The sequence below is a fragment of the Ornithorhynchus anatinus genome, chromosome 12 (genome assembly GCF_004115215.2).
Source record: "Ornithorhynchus anatinus isolate Pmale09 chromosome 12, mOrnAna1.pri.v4, whole genome shotgun sequence".
Classification (NCBI taxonomy): Eukaryota; Metazoa; Chordata; class Mammalia; order Monotremata; family Ornithorhynchidae; genus Ornithorhynchus; species Ornithorhynchus anatinus.
In genome coordinates, this window is record NC_041739.1 from 852,536 (window position 1) to 878,295 (window position 25,760).

At 54.5% G+C, this 25,760-nt stretch overlaps 2 protein-coding genes across 3 annotated transcripts; one reads left to right on the forward strand and one right to left on the reverse strand.

Annotated features, from left to right (window-relative positions):
• The first annotated feature begins 2,490 nt into the window (after positions 1-2,490).
• MTNR1A (melatonin receptor 1A) lies at positions 2,491-10,603 on the forward strand. The gene is made up of 2 exons (XM_001519082.2): positions 2,491-2,656; positions 9,732-10,603. Exons 1-2 carry the CDS (start codon positions 2,491-2,493, stop codon positions 10,601-10,603), a joined length of 1,038 nt encoding a protein of 345 aa, XP_001519132.2.
• Positions 10,604-11,880: 1,277 nt separating this feature from the next.
• On the reverse strand, positions 11,881-25,359 carry LOC100089965 (coagulation factor XI). Of its 2 annotated transcripts, XM_029076383.2 has the most exons (14): positions 25,090-25,345; positions 22,758-22,920; positions 21,362-21,468; positions 20,222-20,381; positions 19,038-19,147; positions 18,003-18,162; positions 16,999-17,108; positions 16,627-16,789; positions 16,440-16,546; positions 15,643-15,811; positions 15,243-15,418; positions 14,909-15,004; positions 13,716-13,855; positions 11,932-12,292 (listed from the first exon to the last, which is right to left on the reverse strand). In XM_029076383.2, exons 1-14 carry the CDS (start codon positions 25,145-25,147, stop codon positions 12,134-12,136), a joined length of 1,878 nt encoding a protein of 625 aa, XP_028932216.1. In that variant the 5' UTR covers positions 25,148-25,345; the 3' UTR covers positions 11,932-12,133. The 2 variants fall into 2 exon arrangements, with proteins under 2 accessions (XP_028932215.1, XP_028932216.1); XM_029076382.2 differs by lacking the exon at positions 13,716-13,855 and having other exon boundaries at positions 11,881-12,292; positions 25,090-25,359.
• Positions 25,360-25,760: the final 401 nt, after the last annotated feature.

Here is a 25,760-nt window from a genome sequence, read left to right on the forward strand (position 1 = left end):
CAGGCTTGGGGGGGCTTCTATAGCCTCAGGCTTTTCCCCCCAGGAAGAAGGTCCCAGCATCTCCAAGATCCCAACAAGCAATTTCACAGCCCCGTTTCAGCTTTAAATCCCTCACTCTTCACCCCCCGTGACTGATAAGCGACACTACAAGTACTCATCAGGCTACTCATTCATTCAATCGTATTTATTGAGCGCTTACTCTGTGCAGAGCACTGTACATGGCTGGGAGCCCCCTGCACAGCTCAAGAACCCCATCTAGCCATTTGTGGAGAATGTGGTCTTCTTGGCATTCTTCTCATGCAACTTGTACGGTCCTCAGTTCTAAACCCAGATCCTCCCATTTGCCTGCCGTGTGACTCCGGGCAAGTCACTTAACTTCTCTGGGCCTTAGTTTCCTCATCCTCATTTCCTCATAAATGGAAATGAAACCCCTGTTGCCCCTTTCTCTTAGACTATGAATATCATGTGGGGCAGGGACGGTGTCTGATCTGACTGTATCCTATCTACCCCGACCCTGGTACTTACTGCTTCACAAATTCCCACTTGTGATAGGGCTCTACAGACCGTGAGCGCTGGTGCTGGTGCTGACAAGCGCACTGAAAGTGGTGCTGGTGACTCTGGAGAAGGTAAAATTACTGTGGTAGTCGTTAAATACCTACTATGTGCCAAGCACTGTACTAGTAACCAGGTAATCAGATTGGACGCAATCAAGACATTAAAATGAATTTCGGATAGGCCCCCTGGAGGATGCGGGGTGGGGAATATCCTTGTCTGGAAGAAACGGGGGTGGGGCTGGGGGGTGGATATCCTTGTCTGGCTTCCTTTAGGGATTCCCCCGACCCCCCGGAGCTCGGGGCTAGTCTGCAGTCGGGTCAGCCTTCCCGCCCTCCTCCCCCAGGGGAGCTTCCCCTGGCCTCCACCCAGCTCCCGGGGTCGGGATGGAGACTCAGTCCCAGGCTACTGTTAGCCACCCCTCCCTGTGTTCACAGATGATGAATAGAAGGGCTCACACCCAAGGACACACACACACACACACACACACACACACACACGTGAAACGCTCCGGCCGCTCCCCTGCCCCCTTCCCCGCCCCCCGCCCACGTAATAATAATGTTGGTATTTGTTAAGCGCTTACTACGTGCAGAGCACTGTTCTAAGCGCTGGGGTAGATACAGGGGAATCAGGTTGTCCCACGTGAGGCTCACAGTCTTAATCCCCATTTTACAGATGAGGTAACTGAGGCACAGAGAAGTTAAGTGACTTTCCCACAGTCACACAGCTGACAAGTGGCAGAGCCGGGATTCGAACCCATGACTCATCATACATACTTAAGTGGGCCTTTCCGATCACGCCCTTCCCCCCACACACACATAAACACACACAAATACACACACGTGGACTGCTACGGCCATGCCTCCATGCTGCTCCATAGAATGTTGATGATGATGTTATTTGTTAAGCACTTACTACGTACCAAGCACTGTTCTAAGCAGCATGGCCTAGTGGAAAGAGCCCGGGCCTGGGAGTCAGAGGTCCTGGGTTCTAATCCCGACTCCGCCACAGGTCTGCTGTGTGACCTTGGGCCTGTGTGACCTTCACTCCTCAGTTTCCTCACCTGTCAAATGGGGATGAAGACTGTGAGCCCCCTGTGGGTTGGGACTGTGTCCAACCTGATTGCCTTGCATCTACCCCGGCGCTTAGAGCAGTACTCGGTACATAGTAAGCGCTTAAGTACCATAATTATAATTGTTATTAGTTTGTCCCCAACAGACACATACATGCACACACGGGCCTCTCCGAACACACTCCCATACACCACCCCCGCCCCTCGTGGATACACGCACACATACACGCGTGAGTAGCTCCGGCCATGCCCCTTGCCCCCAACGGGGACACGGACACACACACACATACACACGTAGGCCGCTCCGGGCTCAGCGTGAAGGACCGCTGCAGGTGGGCGAGGGCGGGTCACTGTGGTCCCACCTAGGCACTGAGAGCTCCAGTCCTCCCGTGGAAGCGGTCAAGGTGGGGAATAACAATAATAATGTTGGTATTTGTTAAGCGCTTACTATGTGCAGAGCGTTGTTCTAAGCGCTGGGGTAGAGACAGGGTAATCAGGTTGTCCCCCGTGGGGCTCACAGTCTTAATTCCCATTTTACAGTTGAGGCAACTGAGGCCCAGAGAAGTGAAGTGACTTGCCCAAGCTCACACAGCTGACAAGTGGCCGATCCGGGATTAGAACCCACGACCTCTGACGCCCAAGCCCATGCTCTTGCCACTAAGCCTGGGGCTTAAGAGGAAGGGGGGGGGGGGGAGGAGCAGCAGCTGCAAGGGCGGGGAAGCTATAAAAGGGGGGCCGGCCCCGCAGAGGGCCGGCACAGTCCGGGGTGACCGCAGTCCCTTCTCTCCCGACCCAGGGGCACGAACCCCGCTGCGGGGGCTGGCCGGCACCGTCCAAAATAGGGCAGCGGGGCTGCGGGCGGGGGGATGTGGGCGAATGGCAGCGAGGGAGCAGAGGAGGGGGTCCCGGGTCGCCCCCCCTGGGTGCGCCCCGCCTTGGCATTCGTCCTCATCGTCACCATCGTGGGGGATCTGCTGGGCAACGCACTGGTCATCGTGTCCGTGGCCCGGAACAAGAAGCTGAGAAACGCGGGTAGGAGCCGGGCCGGGTTGAGGACCGGGCTGAGGGGAAACCGAGGGGTCGGGCGGGGGGTGGAGGGGCGTCAGGATAAACCCTCTCCCCATCCTCGGCCAGGAGAAGAGTCCCGCGGTGCAGACCAGCCCGGGCTGGGGGGTGGTGCAAAGTGGGAGGCGGTGGGAGTGAGGGCCTAAATAATGATGACTGTATTTGTTAAGCGCTTACACTACGTGCCAAGCACTGTTCTAAGCGCTGTATGGCACATTCTCCCCCGCGGGGGTAGTACGAGAAGCAGTGTGACTCAGTGGAAAGAGCCCGGGCTTGGGAGTCAGAGGTCATGGGTTCTAATCCCAGCCCTGCCACTTGTCAGCTGTGTGACTGTGGGCAAGTCACTTAACTTCTCTCTGCCTCAGTTCCCTCATCTGTAAAATGGGGATGAAGACTGTGAGCCTCATGTGGAACAACCTAATTACCCTGAATACCCCAGCGCTTAGAACAGTGCTCTGCACATAGTAAGCGCTTAATAAATACCAACATTATAATTATTATTTTTCTAAACCCTCTCCCCACCCTCGGCTAGGAGAAGAGTCCAGCGATGCAAACCAGCCCGGGCTGGGGGGTGGTGCGAAGTGGGAGGAGGTGGGAGTGAGGGCCTAAATAATGACGACGATATCTGTTAAGCGCATACTACGTGCCAAGCACTGTTCTAAGCGCTGTAGGGCACATTCTCCCCCGGGGGGTAGTACCTGGACTTTAAGGAGTGGGCGCTCCTTCCTCTCTCCTTCCCCCGGCTCCTCGGGCTCTGGACACCTGCGCCCTCACTCCGGCCTCCCTCAGGCCGGACCACGCCTTCCCGGGATTCGGCCTCCGAGTCCTAATAATGAATAATAATGATGATATTTGTTAAGCGCTTACTATGTGCCAAGCACTGCTCTCTCTCTCTCTTTCTCTGTCTTTTGCGTGTTTTCTCTCTCCCGTCCTCTGTTGCTTTCGACGTGTTTATTGCTGCTGCGCCTGGCCCTGTTTTCGCCCCTGCCACCTTGGCTCTCCACTCCTCCGAAGCCCCTGCGGGACGATAGCCACTCTCCCCGCCGGATGGACCTTCCCCCCACTCCGTCCTTAAGCGTGGCTCAGTGGAAAGAGCCCGGGCTTGGGAGTCAGAAGTCGTGGGTACGAATCCCGGCTCTGCCACTTGTCAGCTGAGTGACTGTGGGCAAGTCACTTAACTTCTCTGTGCCTCAGTTCCCTTATCTGTAAAATGGGGATGAAGAATGTGAGCCTCACGTGGGACAACCTGATTACCTTGTGTCTACCCCAGCGCTGGAAACAGTGCTCTGCACATAGTAAACGCTTAACAAATGCCAACATTATTATTAATGTAACTCCAACTGGCTCGCCCCCGCCTATGCACCGGCCCCCGTTTCCAGCAAGCCCTTGGGCAGACCCAGCCCTGGAGAGCTGTGAGCAAGAGTGGACCACGGACACTGGACCGTGGACACGCTGCCCCGACGGACCCAGAAATTTTCCGGTCAGGCCCGAGCCCTATTTCTTTCAAATGCTCTCTCCGGGGCTCCGGGACTCCGGATCCCGCCCATCTATAGAAACCACATCAGCAGCGTAGCTTAGAGGAAAGAGCACGGACTTGGGAGTCAGAGGTCGTGGGTTCTAATTTTGATTCCTCCACTTGTCAGCTATGTGACCTTGGGCAAATCACTTAACTCCCCTGTGCCTCAGTTACCTCATCTGGAAAATAGGGATTAAGACTGTAGGCCCCACGTGGGACAACCTGATCACCTTGTATCTACCCCAGCGTTTAGAACAGAGCTTGGCTCATAGTAAGTGCTTAACAAACATCATTGTTATTATTATTATTATTTTTATTATTATTATAAGCCACAGCAGAACCGTCAGGCTTGGTGGCATGACCGGTCCTGTCTTCTGGAGGGAAGACAGGAATAGGTGTAATGGAGAGAGCATGGGCCTGGGAGTCAGAAAGTCATGGGTTCCAATTCCAACTCTGCCACTTGTCTGCTTTGTGACCTTGGGCAAGTCACTTCATTTCTCTGTGCCTCAGTGACCTCATCTGTAAAATGAGGATTGAGACTGTGAGCCCCGAGTGGGACAGGAATTGTGTCCAACCCAATTTGCTTGTATCTACCTAGCTGTTAGTACAGTGCCTGGCACATATTAAACACTTAACAAATACCATAATCTTGCAGGGAAGCAGCGTGGTTTCGTGGAAAGAGCACAGGCTTCAGACTCAAAGGGCATGAGTTCTAATCCCGGCTCTTCCACTTGTCTGCTGTGTGACCTTGAGCAAGCCACTTAACTTCTCTGGGTCTGTGCGTCTGTAAAATGGGGATTAAGAATGTGAGCCCCTCATAGGGCGAACTGATTACTTTGTATCTATCCTAGCGCTTCGAACAGTGCTTGGCACTTAAACAAATACCATAATTATTATTATTATTCCCAAACTAAAGCGAACCGGGGCTCTGGGCGGGGGCGACGGACCCTAGCGTCTCCAGGGGCGGAGCGGTCTGGGCAGACACGTGTGGAAAAAGGCAGGGAGAGCCTCTCCCCGAAGCGTGGCCCAACACTGTGAGGCCACGTGTTCCGAGGGTGGAATCAGAGACCCTGGGCAAACCCCAGATCCGTGGACTCTGCGTCCCAAAGGTCCAGTTTTCTGGGAGGGTTCGGGGGGCAGGATAGGGTGGGAGGGGAGAGTGTAGAAGGCCACGTGAGGGGAAATAGGATCCGCATGCGGGGCTGTCGCTCGTGGACGAAGCTCGTGTCAGCGATGATCCCAAGTGACTCAGCCAGGCATCAACAACGTCTCAGTTTATCCTGCACTCCGGCCTCGTGGCTCAGCCCTAAGCCGTGCCCCGGCCAGAGAGAGGGATTCATTTATTCATTCAATTCAATCGTTTTTATTGAGCGCTTACTGTGTGCAGAGAACTGTACTAAGAGCTTGGGAAAGTACAATATAGCAATAAGACAATCTCTGCCCACAATGGGCTCACAGTCTAGAGCAGGGGAGACAGACATCAAGTACAAGTAAACTGGCATCAATATAAATAGAATTATAGACATATACATATAGAAATAAGTGCTGTGGGGCGGAGAGGAGAGGAAGCGCAAAGGGAGTGAGCCAAGGTGACATGGAAGGGAATGGGAGCTGAGGAAAAGGGGGGCTTAGTCTGGTAAGGCCTCTCAGAGGAGGTGCGCCTTCAGTAGGGCTTTTAAGGGGGGAAGAGTGAGTGTTTGGCAGATTTGAGGAGGGAGGGCGTTCCAGGCGAGAGGTAGGATGTGAGCATGGGTCGGCAGCGAGACAGGGGAGATGGAGACCCAGAGAGAAGGTTAGCGGCACCAGGGTAGCAGAGTGTGTGGGCTGAGGTGTAGAAGGAGAGAAAGGAGGTGAGGTTGGAGGAGGCAAGGTGATGGAGAGCTTTAAAAGCCAATAGTGAGGTTGTTGATCCGCTCCTGCCAGGGGCAGCGGGCGGAGAGGGGGTTTGGGCGAACATGGCTAGAAGAAGCCACTGGGCAAGAGGGCCCGTGTCAAGATGGACCCTAATCAATCCATCAGTCAACCAGAGTGCTGGGGGCTCCTGAGCGCGTGGGTGAGTCTGGCAGAAGCCAGGCACACCCGTCCTTCCCTCGAGAAGATCACATGATTATGGTATTCGTTAAGGGCTTACTCTGTGCCAGACACTGTACTAAGCTCTGGGGTGGATACAAGCAACTCAGGTTGGACACAGTCCCTGTCCCATGTGGGGCTCACAGTCCCAATCCCCATTTTACAAATGAGGGAACTGAGGCCCAGAGAAGTGAAGTGACTTACCCAAAGTCACACAGCAGAGAAGTGGTGGAGTCGGGATTAAAACCCATGACTTTCTGACTCCCAGGCCCGTGCTCTATCCACTACACCAAGCTGCTTCTCTGCTTCCACTACAATTAACTGACTCGAAAGGAGGAGATGAACAGATGAACATCACTCGAAGCGTGACCGTGGGCCCCGTCTTTGGAGGGTGCAGACAGGCCCAGCCAGACGTCGTGTCCGCAGGGTCTGATGAGTACAGCCTCACTGGCCGGAGGAGCCAGAGCAGGGCTCCGGTTCCCGGGCATTCGGGCGCCATTTTGGCCAAGACACCTGGTCCTGCTAGTCGTCAGTCCACTGGCTCACCCAATGTTCCGGAGCCCGCAGACGTTTCGACCCAGCAGCTATATAAGTCCATCCTTGACTCTAGGCCAGTGATCCAGCCCCCCGACTCTCTGTTCACCACCCCTGACTCTCCTGCAGTGACCCAGCACGAACCATCCAATGTCCCTGACTTTCCCTTTCTCCCTCCATGAGTCTCCCCCAGTGACCTGCCACGGACAGGCCAACACTTCTGACTCTTCATTCTCCATCCCTCACTCTCTCCCAATGATCCTTCATAAACCGTCCAACATCCCTGACTCTCCCCTCTCCCTCTCTATCTCCCATCGATCCAGCACAAATCGTCCAACTCTTCACTTTCAATCAAGCAATCATATGTATTGAATGCTTCCTGTGTGCAGAGCACTGCGCTTGGGAGAATATAAGAATCAGTGGGCAAGTTCCCTGACCACAACTAGCTGACTCTCCCCCAGTGACCCAGCACGGACCATCCAACACTCTGGACTCTCCCCTCTCCATCCCTGATTCTTCCCCAATGATCCAGCATGGACCATCCAGCACCGCTAACTCTCCCCTCCCCATCCCTAACTCTCCCACAGTGACCCAGTACGGACCATCCAACACTCATGACTCTAATAATAATTAATTATGGTATTTGTTAAGCTCTTACTATGTGTCAAGCACTGCTCTAAGACACTACCCTCTCCATCCCTGACTCTCCCCCAGTAATGGGGCCAGGACCCCTTAACCATGGGTCTCTCTTCTCACCCACTGCCCCCTGCCAGATGAGAAGTGTTTTCCTCTGAGTTTCTGGTTCGTGACCTCTCTTGGCCCCATCCCTCTGCTCGGGGTGGGGCCGGGGGGGGGGGCACGTCTTTAATCTCCTGAGAGATTAAATGTACTCCGACAAGCCTCCTTATCTCATTTCTTATCCAGGATGGTTCTCGGGCTTCAGAATGAGCCAAGTTAAATTGACACTTACCGGCCTGGGAATCAAAAGGTCATGGGTTCTAAACCCGGCTTCACCACTCGTCTGCTGTGTGGCCTTGGGCAAGTCACTTCACTTCTCTGTGCCTCAGTTACCTCATATGGGGGATTAAAACTGTGAACCCCGTGCACGACAGGGACTGTGTCCAACCCAATTTCCTTTTATCCACCCCAGCGCTTAGTACAGTGCCTTGGACCATAGTAAGTGCTTAACAAATACCACAATTATTATTATTATTATTATTAGACGGTGCCACTCAGGTGGGGTGATGTAGACAGTAGGTTGCAGGGCCGGAAGGTGGGGGCCGAGGGCTCTATCTCCATCCCGCGACCTGGCGCGGGGAGGGGGGAGGGTGGCAATCAGACCTCTGGTTGCACACGGTCTTCCTGGTCTAGACACCCTTCTCCCTGGGGCCGTGACAAGCACAGACCGAAACCGATTCCAGTTCCAATCTCTTAGGCTGTTGTTGAAAGGAGAAATTCAAACAGCAATCATTGGAATTTATTGAGCTCTCACTGCGTGCAGAGCAAACAATCAATCAGTGATATTTATTGAGTGTTTACTGTGTGCTGAGCAATTAATCAATGGCAAGTATTGAGAGCACTGTACTAAACGCTTGGGAGTGTTCAAGAGAGTTAGAAGACATGATTCCTGCCCTGGAGGATTTTGTAATCTAGTGGGCCTTAGAATAACAATAATAATAATAATAATACCTGGCATTTGTTTAGCAGTTACTATACATCAAGCACTGTTCTAAACGCTGGCGAAGATACAAGATCATCAGGTCAGACTCAGTCCCTGACCCACACCGGGGTCACAGTCTAAGTAGGAAGGAGAGTGGGTATTGAATCCCCGTTTTACAGATGAGGTAACTGAGGCCCAGAGAAGTGAAGTGTCTTGTCCAAAATCACACAGCAACAAGTGGCAGAGCAGGGATTAGAACCCAGATACCCTGACTCCCAGGCCCGAGCTCTTTCCACTAGGCCACGCTGCCCTTCCTCCCCCACCATCTTCTGCCTCTTTCCCCTTCCCCTCTTCCTCGGCAAAGTATCCAGATCATCCACTCACCCCTACGTCCCTCCACCCCTACCCATTCATTCATTCAATCGTATTTATTGAGCACTTACTATAATAATGGTATTTGTTAAGCGCTTACTATGTGCCGAGCACTGTTCTAAGCGCTGGGGTAGACATAGGGGAATCAGGTTGTCCCACGTGGGGCTCACAGTCTTAATCCCCATTTTACAGATGAGGGAACTGAGGCACAGAGAAGATAAGTGACTTGCCCACAGTCACACAGCCAACAAGTGGCAGAGCTGGGTTTCGAACTCATGAGCCCTGACTCCAAAGCCCATGCTCTTTCCACTGAGCCAAACCCATCCCTCTATGTGCAGAGCACTGTACTAAGCGCTTGGAATGTACAATTCGGCAACAGATGGAGACAATCTCTGCCCAACAACGGGCTCACAGTCTAAACGGGGGAGACAGACATCACTAATTGCCTCTAAAGAGGGAGGGAGGGAGAGAGAGAGAGAAAGAGAGAGAGAGAGTTTGTGGGGGGGTGGGGAGAGAGAGACAGACAGACTGATGACCTCCTGAAGAGTGTGGGGTCCGAGAAGCTGGGTGGCTCAGTGGAAAGAGCACAGGTTTGGGAGTCAGAGGTCATGGGTTCTAATCTCGACTCCGCCACTTGTCAACTGTGTGACTTTGGGCAAGTCACTTAACTTCTCTGTGCCTCAGTTCCCTCATCTGTAAAATGGGGATTAAGACTGTGAGCCCCACTTGGGACAACCTAATCACCTTGTATCCTCCCCAGCGCTTAGAACAGTGCTTTGCACATAGTGAGAGCTTAACAAATGCCATCATCACCGTCATCATCATCATCATGAACGGCTCCCACAGAAATGGTTTCCTGTTCACCGGCCCCTCGGCCGCCTCTCCCTCAGGAAACGCATTCGTGGTGAGCCTTGCGGTGGCGGACCTGGTGGTGGCCGTGTACCCGTACCCTCTGGTACTCAGAGCCATCCTACAGCGTGGCTGGAGCCTGGGCCCCGTGCACTGCCAGGTCAGCGGCTTCTTCATGGGCTTGAGCGTCGTCGGCTCCGTCTTCAACATCACCGCCATCGCCCTCAACCGCTACTGCTCCGTGTGCCACGGGCCACGCTACCTCCGCCTCTTCAGCGCCCGCCACACCCTGGGCTACGTGGCCCTGGTCTGGCTGCTGGCCCTCCTGGCCGTGGTGCCCAACGTGCTGGTCGGTTCCCTCCGCTACGACCCCCGCATCTTCTCCTGCACCTTCACCCAGTCGGTCAGCGCGGCCTACACCGTGGCCGTGGTCTGCTTCCACTTCCTGCTGCCCATGGCCGTCGTGGCCTTCTGCTACCTGCGCATCTGGGGCCTGGTGCTGCGCATCCAGCGGCGGCGGCGGGGCCGGCCGTCCCCCGGGCCCCGGCCCTCACCCCAAGACCTCCGCAACTTCGTCACCATGTTCGCGGTGTTCGTGCTCTTCGCCCTTTGCTGGGCCCCCCTGAACTTCATCGGCCTGGCGGTGGCCGTCGCTCCCGGCCGAACACTGCCCCGGCTCCCGGACTGGCTGTTCGTGGTCAGCTATTACCTGGCCTACTTCAACAGCTGCCTCAACGCCGCCGTCTACGGGCTCCTCAACCGCCACTTTCGCCGAGAGTACTGGAACCTCGCCCTGGGCCTCTGCCCCGCCGGGGGGTGCCAACCCCACTGCCCCGGACCCGGACCCGGAGCCCAGGGAGAGACTCTCCCACGCACCTCCCAAGGCGACCGAGTCCAGGTGGAATCGGTGTGACCCAGGGCCAGCGGCGGGGGGACTCGGTGGGTCCGGGGACCGTCGGTTGATGCCCAAGAGAGAAGGTGGTCCTAGGGTGAGGGAGAGGCCTTAGGAGGGCAAAGAGTGGTGGCTGTTCCCATCTGAGCTGAAGCATCGCCCGCCCTGTAGGAAGCAGCGTGGCTTAGTGGAAAGAGCACGGGCTTGGGAGTCAGAGGTCGTGGGTTCGAATCCCGGCGCCGCCACTTGTCAGCTGTCTGACCTTGGGCAAGCCACTTCACTTCTCTGTGCCTCAGTTACCTCATCTGTAAAATGGGGATTAAGACCGTGAGCCCCTCGTGGGACAACCTGATGACTTTGGATCTACCCCAGGGCTTAGAACAGTGCTTGGCACATAGTTTAGCACTTAACAAATACTATAATTATTATTAAGGGAGCACCTGAAACTACTTTGCCGCTTTGTCCTTTATGCAAAGAGAGACTAGATGACAGAGAGGGGCAGAGACCCAGATCTCCCTGAAAATCACCAAACTGTTCGAGTGTGAAGGAGCTGGGCCCACCCATTTAACTAACCTCAGAAATGTCAACCCAGCCACCAGGTTCCTCCGTGTCAGTGTGTGCTCCGCGCTGCCCCCCAAAATCACGTGTCTCCCCAGCCACGGCAACACTTTGGCCACCCTACTTTTTCAGCCCCCTAATAGGATATTTATTAGCACTTCCTAGATGCCAAGCACTATGTTAAGTGCAGGGATAGATACAGGATAATCAAATCGGACATAGTCTCTGTCCCACAGGGAGACGGAGAACACAGACTCATCCCCCTCTTTAAAGACTTACTGAAAGCACATCTCCTCCAAGAGACCTTCCCAGACTAAGCCCCACTTTTCCTCATCTCCCACTCCCTTCTGCGTCACCCTGACTCGCTCCCCGCCTCCCCGCCCCATAGCACTTATATATATATATATTTATAATTTTATTTATTTATATTGATGCCTGTCTCTCCCCCCACCCCAGACTGTGAGCTCATTGTGGACAGGGGTTGTCTTTATTGCTGTATTGTACTTTCCCAAGTGCATAGTGCAGTGTTCTGCACACAGTAAGAGCTCAATAAATAGGATTGAATCAGTGACCCCATTTTACAGATGAGGAAGCTGTGGTCCAGAGAGGTGAAGTGACTTGACCAAGAACAACCAACAGGTCAGTGGCAGAACTCGGACTAGACGTGACTAACCCTAGTTCTGAGCTATTTCCACCAGATCACACTCTCAGCATTTTCTCCGACTCAGGACGCTTAGGGGAAGGAATATAAATGATATGTATATAGATCATTTCAGCTGACAAAATAAGGATACCGTTGAGCAAACATGCTCCATTGTCCAGAGAAGGGGACAAGGGCGGGTTTATTCCCGAGCTCCCTCCCTCCTGTTCCCCCCTGCCCCTCCAGGGTTCCAGGGCTGTGGAGCGGAGGAGCTTCTTTGGGCCACCAGGGATTTAGAGGAGGCCAAGGCCAGGCCCGTCCATGCAGTCGAGGGTCTCCCTGGCGCTCTCCGTTCAGGCCAGCGTGCTTTCCAGAATCCAGTTGTAGAACCCAGACACTCTGGTGTAGACCCCGGGCCGGGTCCTGCGGCCGCAGCCTTCGCCCCAGCTGGTGATGCCCACCAAGTACCAGACGCCGTGGTCCTCGCACGCCAGGGGCCCCCCGGAGTCCCCCTAAGGGACAAAGTCGAGGAGACAAGAGAGTTCAAAGAAAACCTTCTTCCACGCCCTTCTAGGTCGCCATCGCACTTGGATTTGCACCCTTTATTTACTCCTCCCTCAGCCCCCCAGCACTTAGGTACATATCTGTCAATTATTTATTTTTATCAGTGCCTGTCTCCCCCTCTAGACTGTAAACGCCTTGTGGACAGGGAACACGTCTACCAACTCTGTTGTATTGGATTTACCCAAATAGTTAGTACAGTGCTCTGCACACAGTAAGCGCTCAATAAATACAATTGATTGATTTAGCGAATGCTGAGCCTAACGTAAAATCCCTTCAAAAGGAAGACAGCATCCAGGATCTCCTAGCCGTTTCAATTGTTGCACTCATATTAAACATCGACTCAATAATAATAATAGTAATAATATGGTATTTGTTAAGCTTTTACGATGTGCCAAGCACTGTTCTAAGTGCTGGGGTAGATACAAGGTTATCAGGTTGTCCCGCGTGGGGCTGAATCCCCATTTTACAGATGAGGTCACTGAGGCACAGAGAAGTTAAGTGAATTGCTCAAAGTCACATAGCTGACAAGTGACAGAGCTGGGATTAGAACCCACGACCTCTGACTCCCAAGCCCATGCTCTTTTCACTAAGCTACGCTGCTTTCTCAACCCACCCAACTACAGTGTAAGCTCTTGGAGGGCAGGGAACCTGGATCCTGCTTCTGCAGTGCTCTCCCCAGAGCTCAGTAATAATAATAATAATTATGGTTTTGATAAGTGCCTACGATGTGCCAAGCACTGTTCTAAGTGCTGGAGTAGATCCAAAGTAATCAGGTTGCCCACGTGAGGCTCAGAGCCTTAATCCTCATTTTCCTGATGAGGTGACTGAGGCACAGAGAAGTTAAGTGGCTTACCCAAGGTCACAAAGTAGACAAGTGGCAGAGCCGGTGCTCTGCACATGGAGTTGGCATTGTTTGACTCACTGTTTAAAAAGGGAAATGGGTACCATGGGTGACAATTCTTCTCAGTGCTGCTCAGTCTCATATGGGCCTCTGAGCTGGTAAGGGCTGATTGAATTCGGCCTGCTGGTTGGTAGAATGCTGGTGGACTTTGGGCAGAAAGCAGCTCTCCATGGAGGCCGTGTGGCCCAGTGGAGAGACTACAGTATTGGAAGGGTTCTATCCTGGGTAACCTCAGGCATGTCACCTAACCTCTCTGGGCCTCTCTTTCCTCCTCTGCAAAATGGAGACAAGATCCCTGGCTCCCCTGGAGCTCTTAGACTGTGAACCCCGTGTGGGACAGGGGATGTGTCCGATCCCATTGTACTGAATCTTCTCCAGCCCACAGTACTAGCTGAATCGAAGCCGCTTTTTATGAAACGTTTCCCGTGCTGCTTGAGCTGGCTTGGTGGGAGCTGGCTTGGCGGTGTTACCTTGCAAGTGTCTCTGTCCCCTTCCTCAGAGCCGGCACAGACCATGTGGTCTGTTATTCTGTTCGGATTGTACCAAGCCTGGCACTCCTCATTGGCCACAAGTGGAACAGAAACTTTCTGAAGTGTGTTCTGAATCTCACCTGCCAACGACACAGCCAGAATTCTGCCTGTCAAAGTGACCGGCTCAAACTCACAACCAGGAAAACACTTTGGAAAACTTCTGGGAAATAAACTAGAATTTCCCCTTTCATCATCATCCCCTTCACCTACCACCCATCCTGCCACCTGCAGAGCTGGGGTTGGTGGAAACATGCTTTTGTCCTTGTTTATCTGTTTTTCCATTGTCTCCCTCACCATTAGACTGTAAGCTCCCTGAGGATGGGGGAGGGAGGAAAGGAGGAGGAAGGGGAACGGGTCTTGTCTTTTCCTCTTTGGGCTTTCCCAAGTCTTTATTACAACATTCAGCACATAGTCAGTGCTCCTTAATTGGATGGATCGATTGGTGGTGGATGACTGGATAGTGGATGGATGGATGGATGGATGGATGGGTAGATGGATGATAGTATGGGTGGGTGGATGGAAGTATGAGGGAATGTCACTGTTTATTGTTGTACTACAATGCTCCCTGCAAAAGTAAGCGCTCAATAAATACGACTGAATGAATGAACAAATGCGATTGAATGATTGAATGAATGATTGTGTGGATGGGTGGATGAATCCTGACATCACCAGCATGGTTGGATGTGAGGAAGCCAGACTGTTCTGAGCACTCTTCAGGAGCCTCCCGTCACGTCGAGCATCAAACCCCTGAGCACACTTGGGTGCCGGGATGTTTGAGGGTTAGTGTAAAGTCCTGGGACAACTCTTTCACTATCCTGTCCTTGAGGCTGACATCCTACCCCCAGAGCAGTACAGGACACAGGGGAGGTTGGCTATGTCCAACACTAGCTCAAACACTAGCTTCCCTTTGGAACTGGAGACGGAATGCCCTCTGCCTAGCATGCAAATGTGGACCAGGAATGTGGTTTCTGAGCAAACAGTAGTAGGTATTGAGCTCCTATTGAGGATAGAACCCCGTACTGAGCGCTTGGAAGAATACAACAGAATTAGAAGACATAATCCCTGCTCTGGAGAAATTGACAATCTAGTCCTCCGCTCCCGGACTGCAGGCTGGAGCAGGTAACCTCCCGTACCGTCCTCTCTGCCATAGCCCCATCCGGTCACCCAGCAGTTGCTGAAAGCCAAGGTGGGATCTCCCTCCGGCGGCAGGCAGATGGGTCGCTGGATATCTAGGTTGTCAAGTGGGGAGAAAGTGACTAGTGGGAAACCCCCGAGGTCCCCGGAGTGCATCTAAATTCTCAGTCCCTCTCCTGCCTCCCGCCTGCCCTCTGTCCAGCCCCAGCCCATCTATACCTGCTCTCCTGCCCACTCCCTGTCCACCACTTGTCTGTCTCCTGAACCCCTCCTCATCCCCTGCCCAGAGCCTCCCCCACCCCCGCCCGACCCATTCCCACCCCACCCACGTACCGGTGAAGCTGATGGGTGCCGCGAGCTTCAGCAGGGCGATGTCAAACCCAAATTCGGCGGACTGGTACTGGCGGTGAATGATGGCCTTCTGGACTCGGGAGAACGGGGTGCCCTGGCGGATCTCGGACTGGTTCAGGAATCCCGCGTAAACCCGCAGCTCCTCCAGGGTTACCACCCTGAGGAAGGGCAGATGAGAGAGGCCAGGAGGAGCAGTCTTTCCCCCTCCGTCCAGCCTGGACCACAGGCCATTCTGTTCCCCGTACCCACCCCTGTTTCCCCCTGCCCACTGCTGCCTCCCCTCATCTCTGTCTCTCCCATTTGGCCCACAGAACCCGAGCAGCTAGGCCCACCTGAGACTAGGCCCCTGGGGGACCCTTGGGCACCGGGAGTCAGCACTGACCGGTCCAGGCAATGGGCAGCCGTCAATATCCAGCTGTCCCCGATGATGGAACCGCCACACAGGTGCTTCTGGCGGGGCTGGACCACCTGCAAGCTCACCTGCCATGGCCACTCGCCTCGGGCAGACCTCACGCCGCCAACGACCCTCGAACGGATTTTGGTCATGCATACTGCAAAGACAGCCTTACCAGGAAGGGTCTACACCTCTAGCCCCTACCCAGCACTTTCTACACCAAGACACCTTTTGCAGCACCGTCTACACTGTCACACCCTGAGTGGGATCTTCTACACCACCACACCCTTTGCAGCACCGTCTATATCACCACACCCTGAGTGGCATGGTCTTCACTGTCAGCTCCTTCCCAGAACCGTCTCCCCCTCCCCACCCTGGGCGGCACCATTTGCACTGCCACATCTCCAGTAGTATTGTCTACACTGCCCCACCCTGAGTGGCACCGTCTAATAATAATAACAATTGTGGTATTTGTTAAGTACTTATTATGTGCCTGGCACTGTACTAAGCACTGAGATGGATACAAGCAAATCAGGTTAGATGCAGTCCCTGTCCCATGGGTGGGGGGACGGGGGGAAGGCTCACGGTCTCAATCCCCATTTTACAGGTGAGGTAACGGAGGCCCAGAGAAGTGAAGTGATTTTCCCAAGGTCACACATCGGACAAGTGGCCGAGCCGGTATTAGAACTCAGGAAGAATTTACGACCTTCTGACTCTCAGGCCCATGCTCTATCCACTTGGCCACACCGCTTCTCTACACCACCACGAAGGGGCGGCCCACCAACCGTTGTCCATTTGGCATAGCCGCAGCGTGTAGCCGGAGATGCCTCCTCGGCCGTAGACGATCTTGGACGGTGAGCCGTTGGAGGACATTTTTAAGGAGCATTTCCCCCTGCGGGCGGGAAGCGAGGGACTTTGAGAGTCCCGCCGGGGCCGACCCCGCCCCGCCGGCCTCCCCCTCCCCAGCCTCACCTCCTGGGGTTATCGGCTTGGTGGAGCGGAGAGTGGGTGAAAAACTGGCAGCGGGCCACGTCCGTGCATAGTTTCTGGCAGGCAGCTGGCCCGTTGGCATAAGCCACGTCCAGCTCCAAGCCCAGGAAGTCAGTGTCGGAGTAAAGGGACGGATGGCAGAAAACTGCAGGGGGGCAAGGCTCAGGCGGGAGGGTGGTCAGCTGTCCAAGGCTCACCGGGCCTCCCTCTTCTTAGCCTCTCAGCCTCCCAGCCTCTCACACCCCGGACCCCTCAGTCTCCCTCTTCTTGACCTCCCAGCCTCCCCACTCCCCGAGCCTCCCAGCCTCCCCACTCCCCGGGTGCAGAAGCCCAGCTTCGCCACCCTGGACTCACTGGGGACGCCATGCCTACAGCTACGCAGGCTGAAGCCGGAGTAAGCCCGCTCCCTGGACAGCCGAGACGTGGGAATCCCGCTGGCGGACGACTTCAGGAGACACAGATTCCTCAGAGGGAAAGGAAGAGCCGTCCATGGCGAGAAGCAGACGTTGAAAGGTCAAGCGTCCACCAACCAAATGGACGGACCTGGAGCCGGGATCCCCTCGCGGGCCCGGGGGTTCAGGCATTAGCTTGAGGGGGGTGGGGGGAGCAGAGTGGTTTTTTTCCGATCTGGTAGACCCACTGTCGTTCCTCCCCACCCCCCCGCCTGACTTTCCTCCCTGTGTCCGAGGTCCTGGTGTCCACTGTCCCTGGGGTCCGAGGGGCAGCGAGAAGCCGCGGTTCCCCAACGGGTCGGGGCGAGACTGGCCCCCCGCAGAAAGCCATAGCCCTTGGAGGGGCGCCCCTCGCCCCGCCCTGCCTCCCTTCCCCTCCCCGCCCCCACCCTCCCATTCCCACCCTCTGTCGCTGGCGGGTCGTTATTCTCCTGGGGACCTCCGTTCTGGTTCTGAGAGGAACCATAATAATAATTATGATATTTGTTAAGCCCTTACTATGTGTCAAGCACTGTTCTAAGTGCTGGGGTAGATACAAGGTAATCAGGTTAGACACAGTCCTAGTCCCAAATAATAATAATAATAATTATGGTATTTGTTAAAGCGCTTACTATGTGTCAAACACTGTTCTAAACCCTGAGGTAGATACAGGGTAATCAGATTGTCCCACGTGGGGCTCACAGTCTTAATCCCCATTTTACAGATGAGGTCACTGAGGCACAGAGAAGTTAAGTGATTTGCCCAAGGTCACCCAGCAGATAAGTGGTGAAGGGGGATTAGAACCCACGACCTCTGACTCCCAAGCCCGTTTTCTTGCCACTAGGCCATGCTGCTTCCCTGGGGCCTGGCCCATTCTGGGGAGAGAATGTGGCTTTCTGCAGCTTCCACTCTCTTTCCCGCCCTCACCTCTGCGACGGGTCCGGCCACTCTTGGGAATAGAAGGTAAAGAACAGGCAGGAGGGATGGTGGGTGCAGAGGTTGCGGCAGACGAAGGCGTCCGGGGCCACCGCCCTGGCCGTGTCGTTGTCCGCAAACGCCGTCTCCGAAAATATGTCCCTGAGGCAGGCTACCGAGAAGGGGACCGGGAGGGGATGGAGGGCGAAGAGGCCCGGGAAAAACTAGATCAGCTTAGTCCAGTCCGGGGGGCCCCATATCTCACTTTCTGTGGCCCTTCCTCAGCATCTGCCTCTGTCTTGAGCGCTTAGTACAGTGTTCTGCACACAGTAGACGCTCAGTAAATACTATGGATTAGTTGATAATGTGCACTGGGCCCCTACTGCGTGTCCAACACTGAATTACCCTACTCTGTGCAATGCACTGTCCCAAGCCCTTGAAAACACTATAAAAGTTGGAAGCGCTGCACATTGTAAGGACTTCCGTGAATACCATTGATTGGAGGATTGATAGATAATGTACAGGCCTCTGTACTGGGCGCCTATTACTTGTAGATGCTGAATTACTCTACCACCCCCAGAGCATATCTCCTCCAAGAAGACTTCCCTGACTAAGCCCTAATTTCCTTTTCTCCCAATCCCTTCTGTGTCGCTCTGATTTCCTCCCTTTATTCACCGTCCCCTCAGCTCCACAGCATTTATGTACGTAACCGTAATTTATTTACTTGTATTAATGTCTGTCTACTCCTCTAGATTGTAACCTCGTTGTGAGCTGGGAATGCGTCTGTGATACTGTACTCTCCCAAGAGCTTGGTACAGTGCTCTGCACCCAGAAAGCGCTCAGTAAATATTCTGTGCAATGCATTGTTCCAGGCACTTGGAAACACACTATAAAAGTTCGAAGCCCTCAGTTAATACCACTGATTGATGAAAGACACAGCCCCGGCCCTCCAGGACCTTCCGGGCAAATGGTCCCCTAGACTCAGAAGGGATCTTCCCATGTGTTGAGAGGAAACGAGAACGCGTCAACGAGACTAGAGATAGTTACCCATCTTAGAAAGGGCACAAGGCTTCAGCGAGAACCCGGACAGGACATGCTCAAGAATCGTGATGCTGGTGGGAGCCCCTGTCGCGCTGTGTTTCAACAGGCAGGTGTTCCTGAGTCGCAACAAACGAAAAATCGGGTCGGGGCTGTGTCCGTCGCATTTCTGGCCCCCCAACCCTCGGTCCCGCTTGAGAAAGGACCAGGCGTTTCCGTCCTTGACCAAGTTGCTCTGTGAATCGAGGCAGCGTGGCGGCACCTGTGTGGACGGAGAGCGGGGCTGCGAATCAGGAGACCCGACCCTTCTTTCCCTGGCTCTGCCCCTGCTCTGCTGTGCGACCTCGGGCAAGTCACTTAACCTCTCTGGACCTCCGTTTCCTCCTCTGCAAAATGGGGAAAAGATCTGTGCTCTCTCTTCCTGCTAGATGTGAGCCCCGTGTGGCACAGGGGTTGTGATCGCGCCGATCTACAGCGCTCAGCACAGAGTAAACACAGCCACTACTATTATCGGAACCTCAAACCCTGAGCCGGCCTGTAACCCCTGAAAGAGGGCCTAGCAGATTGGGGATTTAGAGGGGGAAGAGAGATAGGTTGTGGAGCCTTGGGGACCCAGGACCCCCAGACTGCCCCCTCTCTGTTCCGGATGGGTGGCTCCTGCTTCACTGTCTGGGGAAGGATCTGAGCGCGTTATCTCCCTTCCTCTGGTCCGCCCGCCCCTCCCTGTCTCTCTCCCGGCCTCAGCTCTCCCTGAGGGCCCGGGCCAATTTGATTCAATCGTATTTACTGAGCGTTTACTGTGTGCAGAGCACTTTACTAAGCGCTTGGAAAGAACATTTCGGCAACAGATAGTGACAATCCCTGCCCAACAGCGGTCTCACAGTCTAGAAGAAGCAGGGTCCTGGAAACTTTCTCCCCAAAGCGCAGCGCGCAGAGTGGCCCTGGTCCAGGGCAAACCGAATCGCACTGTGGCCAGTAAGGGACGAGAGGCGCGTTCGTAGCCCGTTCCGGGAGACATCGGGGATGGCCTGGCTACCAGCTTGGCTACTAGTCTGTCTAATCGACCTGGGTGGCCCGCGGACCGTGATGGCTCCGTCCCCCGAAACAGGGGAGGGAGGGATCGTGGGAGGAGAGGCGTGGGGTGGGCGGGCACCGTAGGGGAGGCCATCAAGGGGCCGGTGAGGGGCGCGCACCGGTGGGCGGTGCTGTGGAAGGCGCTGGTGGCGAAGGTGAAGAAGTGGCAGTGGGCATCGTTGGTGCAGCGGGCCTGGCACTCCCTCCAGTTCTGGGCCGGACCCGCGTCGTGGTTGGTCCCTCGCATGTCCAGCCCAGGGAACACGTCCTTCAGGCAGGCTGGGAAGGGACAACCGGGGGACCGGGGGAGAGGGAAAGGGGGGAGGGGGCTCGGCCTCGGTCCCGGAGCTGGGGCTGAGTGGTGCCGGTGCCCACCTCCACCTCCTTCCAACCATTCATTCATTCATTCATTCAATACCATTTATTGAGCACTTACTATGTGCAGAGCACTGTACTAAGCGCTTGGAATGTACAATTCGGCAACAGATAGAGACAATCCCTGCCCATTGATGGGCTTACAGTCGGGGAGACAGACCACCACCACCACCATCATCATCACCCCCGTCCCCTACCCTCCAACACCGCTGTCATCATCATCCCCGGGAAGGACTGAGCGACTGCCCGGTGTCTCAGCACAGCACGTTTTACAGTAGGCATGCATTACAGTGTCCTGCACGCAGCAAGGGCCCAGTACAACGCTCTGCACACAGCCAGGACCCAGATTGGGGTTCCGCACATAACAGGGGCCCAGCACAGCGATCTGCACATGGGGGGAGGGCAGAACAACGCTATAATAATAATAATGATAATAATGGTATTTGTTAATCGTTTATTATGTGCCAAACACTGTTCTAAGCGCTGGGGTAGATTCAAGGTAATCAACTTGTCCCACGGGGGGCTCACAGTTTTAATCCCCATTTTACATATGAGGTAACTGAGTCCCAGAGAAGTTAAGTGACTTGCCCAAGGTCACACAGACAAGTGGTGGAGCCGGGATTAGAACCCGTTTCCTCTGACTCCTAAGCCCATGCCCCTTCCACTAAGCCACGCTGCTTCTCTACACATAGAGGGGGGCAGCACAGCACTCTGTACATAGCGAGGGCCCAGCACAGCGTCTTGCACACAGTGCTCCTCCCTCTTTCTCCCTCCGTGGATTTCCCCAGGAGCATTTGCCCCCTAAATTTGCGCATGGGTGAGGCCCCGGACTGCCTGCCTACCTCCTTCACCCCTCCGCCCCCACCTCTCTCCCCCAGCCTCACCGGTGATGTGGTGGTGGCACTGTTTCCAGGAGTGACCGGAGACCGCCCCGGCTACGGTCACCTTCGGCAGCATCTCCGATTCGCTGTCTTTCAGGAAACAGGCAAACCTGTTGGCAGACGGAGCCCCAGCGCCCAGGGAAGAATGACCAGGAGGGAGATCAGCAGCGGCCATCGGGAGGAAGGGCACCTGGTAGGATGGTCTAACTGGGCCCTGATCTAGAGGAAGCCCCGCTCGAAGGAAAGGCAGACGAGCAGGGGACAGTGAGAGCTTATCCCCCAGCTCGTGTTGAGGGTGGAATGGGAAGGGGTTCCGGGGGGCTGTCGATAAGGAAGACCAGCAGACCCCATCTTTGCCTCAGGACAGCCACTGACCTCTGGCTCCAGAACCCTCAGGCGGGTTAGGGCCAAACTAAGGAGGTTGGATGGCCCGTGGACCAGAGGGCCTGGGAAACAGGAGCCAGCAGGCTCGCAATGACCCAGGCCCCAGCTCTGGGTCCACCCTCGGCTGATCGTGACTAAAATAATAATAATAATTACGGTAATTGTTAAGTGCTTACTATGTGCCAAACAGTGTTCTTTAAGTGCTGGGGTCGAGAAGAAGCATGGTGTAGTGGCTAGATCATGGGCCTGGGCCTGCGGAGCAGACCACACAGTAAGTGCTCAATAAATATGAATGAATGAGTCAGAAGGCCATGGGTTCTAATTCTGACTCTGCAACTTGCCTGCTATATGAACTTGGGCAAATCACTTCACTTCTCTGTGCTTCAATTACCTGATCTGTCAAATGGAGTTTGAGATTGTGAGTCCCACGTGGGACAGGGACTGTGTCCAACCTGATTTGCTTCTATCCACCCAGAGCTTAGTACAGTGCCTGGCACATAGTAAGCGCTTAACAAATACCATTATTAATAGTATTATTACAAGGTACTCAGGTTGGACAGTCTCTGTCCCACATAGGGCTCACATTCTTACCCCCCATTTTACAGATGAGTTAACTGAGGCCCAGAGAAGTGAAGTGACTTGCCCAAAGTCACCCAGCAGGCATGTGGTGGACCCGAGATTAGAACCCATGACCTTATGACTTCCAGTTCCGTGCTCTATCCACTAAGCCACGCTGCTTCTCTAGAGAGTCCCCCCCATTGCATTAGAAAAATTTTGGACCAAGAAGCTTCTCAAAATAATTTCCAGCCCCAGTGGTCCCACAGGCCCCCTCCTCCTCCCGGCCTCCGGGGCTGCATTGCAGCAGGCCGCATCGGTGCCTTTCTGAGGGCGCTCGCCTGCCCGGGACTCCTGGATTCACCGAACTCCCTGTGCAGCTAGACCTCTTTCCTTCGCTGCCCTGCTTCTCAGCCCGATGCCCCCCCTCCTATAATACACCAGAGTTCCCACAGATTACCTCTTGGCTGGATCAGGGGTCAAGCGGCCCGGCAGGAAAGAGAAGAGCAGGCAGCGCGGGTGGAGGGTGCAGACCAGCTGGCAGTGCTGGACATTGGGCGAGAACACCGTCCTCAGATACCCGCCCTGGAAGTAGGTGTCGTTGTACATCCTGGTCATGCACTCTGCACGAAGCAAACGGAACAGCGTTCTGGGTGTCCACCGGGGCCCGTCAAGCTGAAGCCCACCCGTCCAGGGTCCAGATCCACACATAGAGGAGGGGGGCTGGGGTTGGGGGAGGGCTGGAGGGGGCTATGGAGCGGGGAGCAAGTGGGGAATGAGTAATAATAATTATTATGGTATTTGCTCATTCATTCAATCATATTTATTGAGTGCTTACTGTGTGCAGAACACGATACTAAGCGCTTGGAAAGTACCATTCAGCAATAGAGACAATCCCCGCCCACAAAGGGCTTAAGCGCTTACTCTGTACCAAGCACTGTTCTAAGAGCTGGGATAGATACAAGGTCATCAGGTTTTCCCACGTGGGGCTCAAAGTCTTAATTCCCATTTTATAGATGAGGTCACTGAGGCACAGAGAAGTTCAGCGGCTTTTCCCAGCATCACACAACAGAAAAGTGGCAGAGCTGGGATTAGAACCCATATCCTCTCACTTCCAAACCTGTGTGCTCTTTCCACTAACTCTCGCACAGGGCTGGAAAGCAGGTCAGCAAGGGCTGGGCGAGGGCGCTACGCAGAGCTAACGGGTCAGAAATATTCAATTTGGAGTCTTTCCAGCTCCATTCGGATGCTTCTAGGTCTATCCGAGATCCCAGGGTGAGCAAAACTGGACTCCAGTCCTGACACTTGTGGAAAAACAGTGGCTTGCCCTCACAGCTGGAACCCCGAGAAGCTGACCCCATCCCCCCACAGCTGGAGCCCGGGAACACCGCCCCCATCATTCCCACAGCGGGAACCAGGGAACAAAAGCCCATCCACCTCACAGTTAGAAGGTGGGAACACAGGTCCCATGTGGAGAAGCAGTATGGCATAGTGGATAGAGCACGGTCCTGGGAGTCAGAGGACCTGGGTTCTAATGCAGCCTCTGTCACTTGTCTGCTGTGTGACTTTGGGCATGTCATTTCATTTCTCTGTGCCTCAATTACCTCATCTGTCAAATGGAGTTTGAGATTGTGAGCCCCACGTGGGAAGAAAACCCGTTGACCTTATATCTGTCCCAAATACAAGGATCTTTAGACTCTTCCTTCTCTAGAGACTCCTCCCTATCACGTTAGAAGCAGCGTGGCACAGTGGAAAGAGCACGGGCTTTGGAGTCAGGGCTCATGAGTTCGAATCGCAGCTCTGCCACTTGTCAGCTGTGTGACTGTGGGCGAGTCACTTAACTTCTCTGTGCCTCAGTTCCCTCATCTGTAAAATGGGGATTAAGACTGTGAGCCCCACGTGGGACAACCTGATTCCCCTGTGTTTACCCCAGCGCTTAGAACAGTGCTCTGCACATAGTAAGCGCTTAACAAATACCAACATTATTATTATTAGAAAGATTTTGGACCAAGTACCTTCTCAAAATATGTTTTTGATTATTATCCAACCTGATTTGCTTGAACCCAGCGCCCGGCTCTGCCACTTGTCAGTTGTGTGACTGTGGGCAAGTCCCTTAACTTCTCTGTGCCTCAGTTCCCTCATCTGTAAAATGGGAATTAAGACTGTGAGCCTCTCGTGGGACAACCTGATTACCCTGTTTCTACCCCAGCGCTTAGAACAGTGCTCTGTACATAGTAAGTCCTTAACAAATACCAACATTAGTAGTAGTAGTAGTATAGTGTCTGCCACATAGTAAGCGCTCGACAACCTGATTTGTTGTCCTGATTTGCTTGAACCCAAACTGATTTGCTTGAACCCAGCGCTTAGTACAGTGGCTGGCACATAGTAAGCGTTCGATAAATACTATTATTATAGTCCTCATAGTTGGAACCTGGGGACCCCGGCCCCATCCCCCACAGCTAGGACTCGGGGACCCCGGCTCCAACCTCCCCCTCCCCGAACCTCCTCCCCACAGCTGGGATCCGGGGCACCCATCGCCCCATAACCCTGTGGACCTGAGGCAGGAGTGCCACCCTGCCCTAGGGCAGGGAACGTGAGCAACCCCTTCTCTCCCGGCGCCGCCAGGGACGGGTGCTGGACCCCCTTTTCGGGACGCAGTCTTATAGCCGTATTGTCCCCTGCCAAGTGTTTAGCGCAGTGCCGGGCACGCAGCAGGCGCCCAGTCGATGCCCCTGATTGAAGGGTTCAGGTTGGTTCAAGGTTCCATCCCGCAGGAACCCCAGGTGACTTACCACCGAACACGGGAGCCAAGAAGCAGGCGAAATGGATCATTCGCCACCACCCAGCCATCCTGAAGGCAAAACCCTCTGCTTGGCACGGGCTGAGGGGTGGGGGCAGGGGCGTGGGGAGGGAAGAGACTCCTGGATCCCACCCACTATCCAGCCCTGCCCACGACCCCCTGTCCAGGGAACCCAAGCCCCAGACCTGGTCTTCCAAGCAGGCGCGGACAGTTGGCCGGGAGGTCTAGGACAAAGTTCACCACCCCTTAGCCTCCGTGCGGGGACGCGGGGCAGGGCGGATTGCGGGAAAGCAGCGTGGCTTAGTGGAAAGTGCACGGGTTTGGGAATCAGAGGACTTGGGTTCTAATCACGACTCCACCATTTGTCCGCTGTGTGACCTTGTGCAAGCCATTTCACTTCTTTGAGCCTCAGTTACCTCATCTGTTAAATGGGGATTTAAACTGTGAACCCCACCTGGGACAACCTGATTATTCTGTATCTACCCCAGAGCTTAGAACAATGCTAGGCACATAGTAGGGGCTTAACGTATACCATCATCATTATTATTATTATTACCAGGGACTGTGGGGCAGGGGAACTGCAGGGTACGGAGAATGTGGGGCAGCAGGGCAGGGGGATTATGCAGCAGGATCTTGCGGGGCAATTAAACCCGGTGTGGGCAG

What these genes read in the sequence shown, in the direction of transcription:
- LOC100089965 (XM_029076382.2), bottom strand. Translation starts at nt 25,147, where the DNA reads ATGGCTGGGTGGTGGCGAATGATCCATTTCGCCTGCTTCTTGGCTCCC. An exon ending in GCTATGCCAAATGGACAACG is followed by an intron (nt 15,812 to 16,439) that starts GTTGGTGGGCCG and finishes CTGTCTTTGCAG; the next exon opens with TATGCATGACCAAAATCCGT. An exon ending in GGCACCCATCAGCTTCACCG is followed by an intron (nt 15,005 to 15,242) that starts GTACGTGGGTGG and finishes TTGACAACCTAG; the next exon opens with ATATCCAGCGACCCATCTGC.
- MTNR1A (XM_001519082.2), top strand. Translation starts at nt 2,491, where the DNA reads ATGTGGGCGAATGGCAGCGAGGGAGCAGAGGAGGGGGTCCCGGGTCGC. An exon ending in CAAGAAGCTGAGAAACGCGG is followed by an intron (nt 2,657 to 9,731) that starts GTAGGAGCCGGG and finishes CCTCTCCCTCAG; the next exon opens with GAAACGCATTCGTGGTGAGC.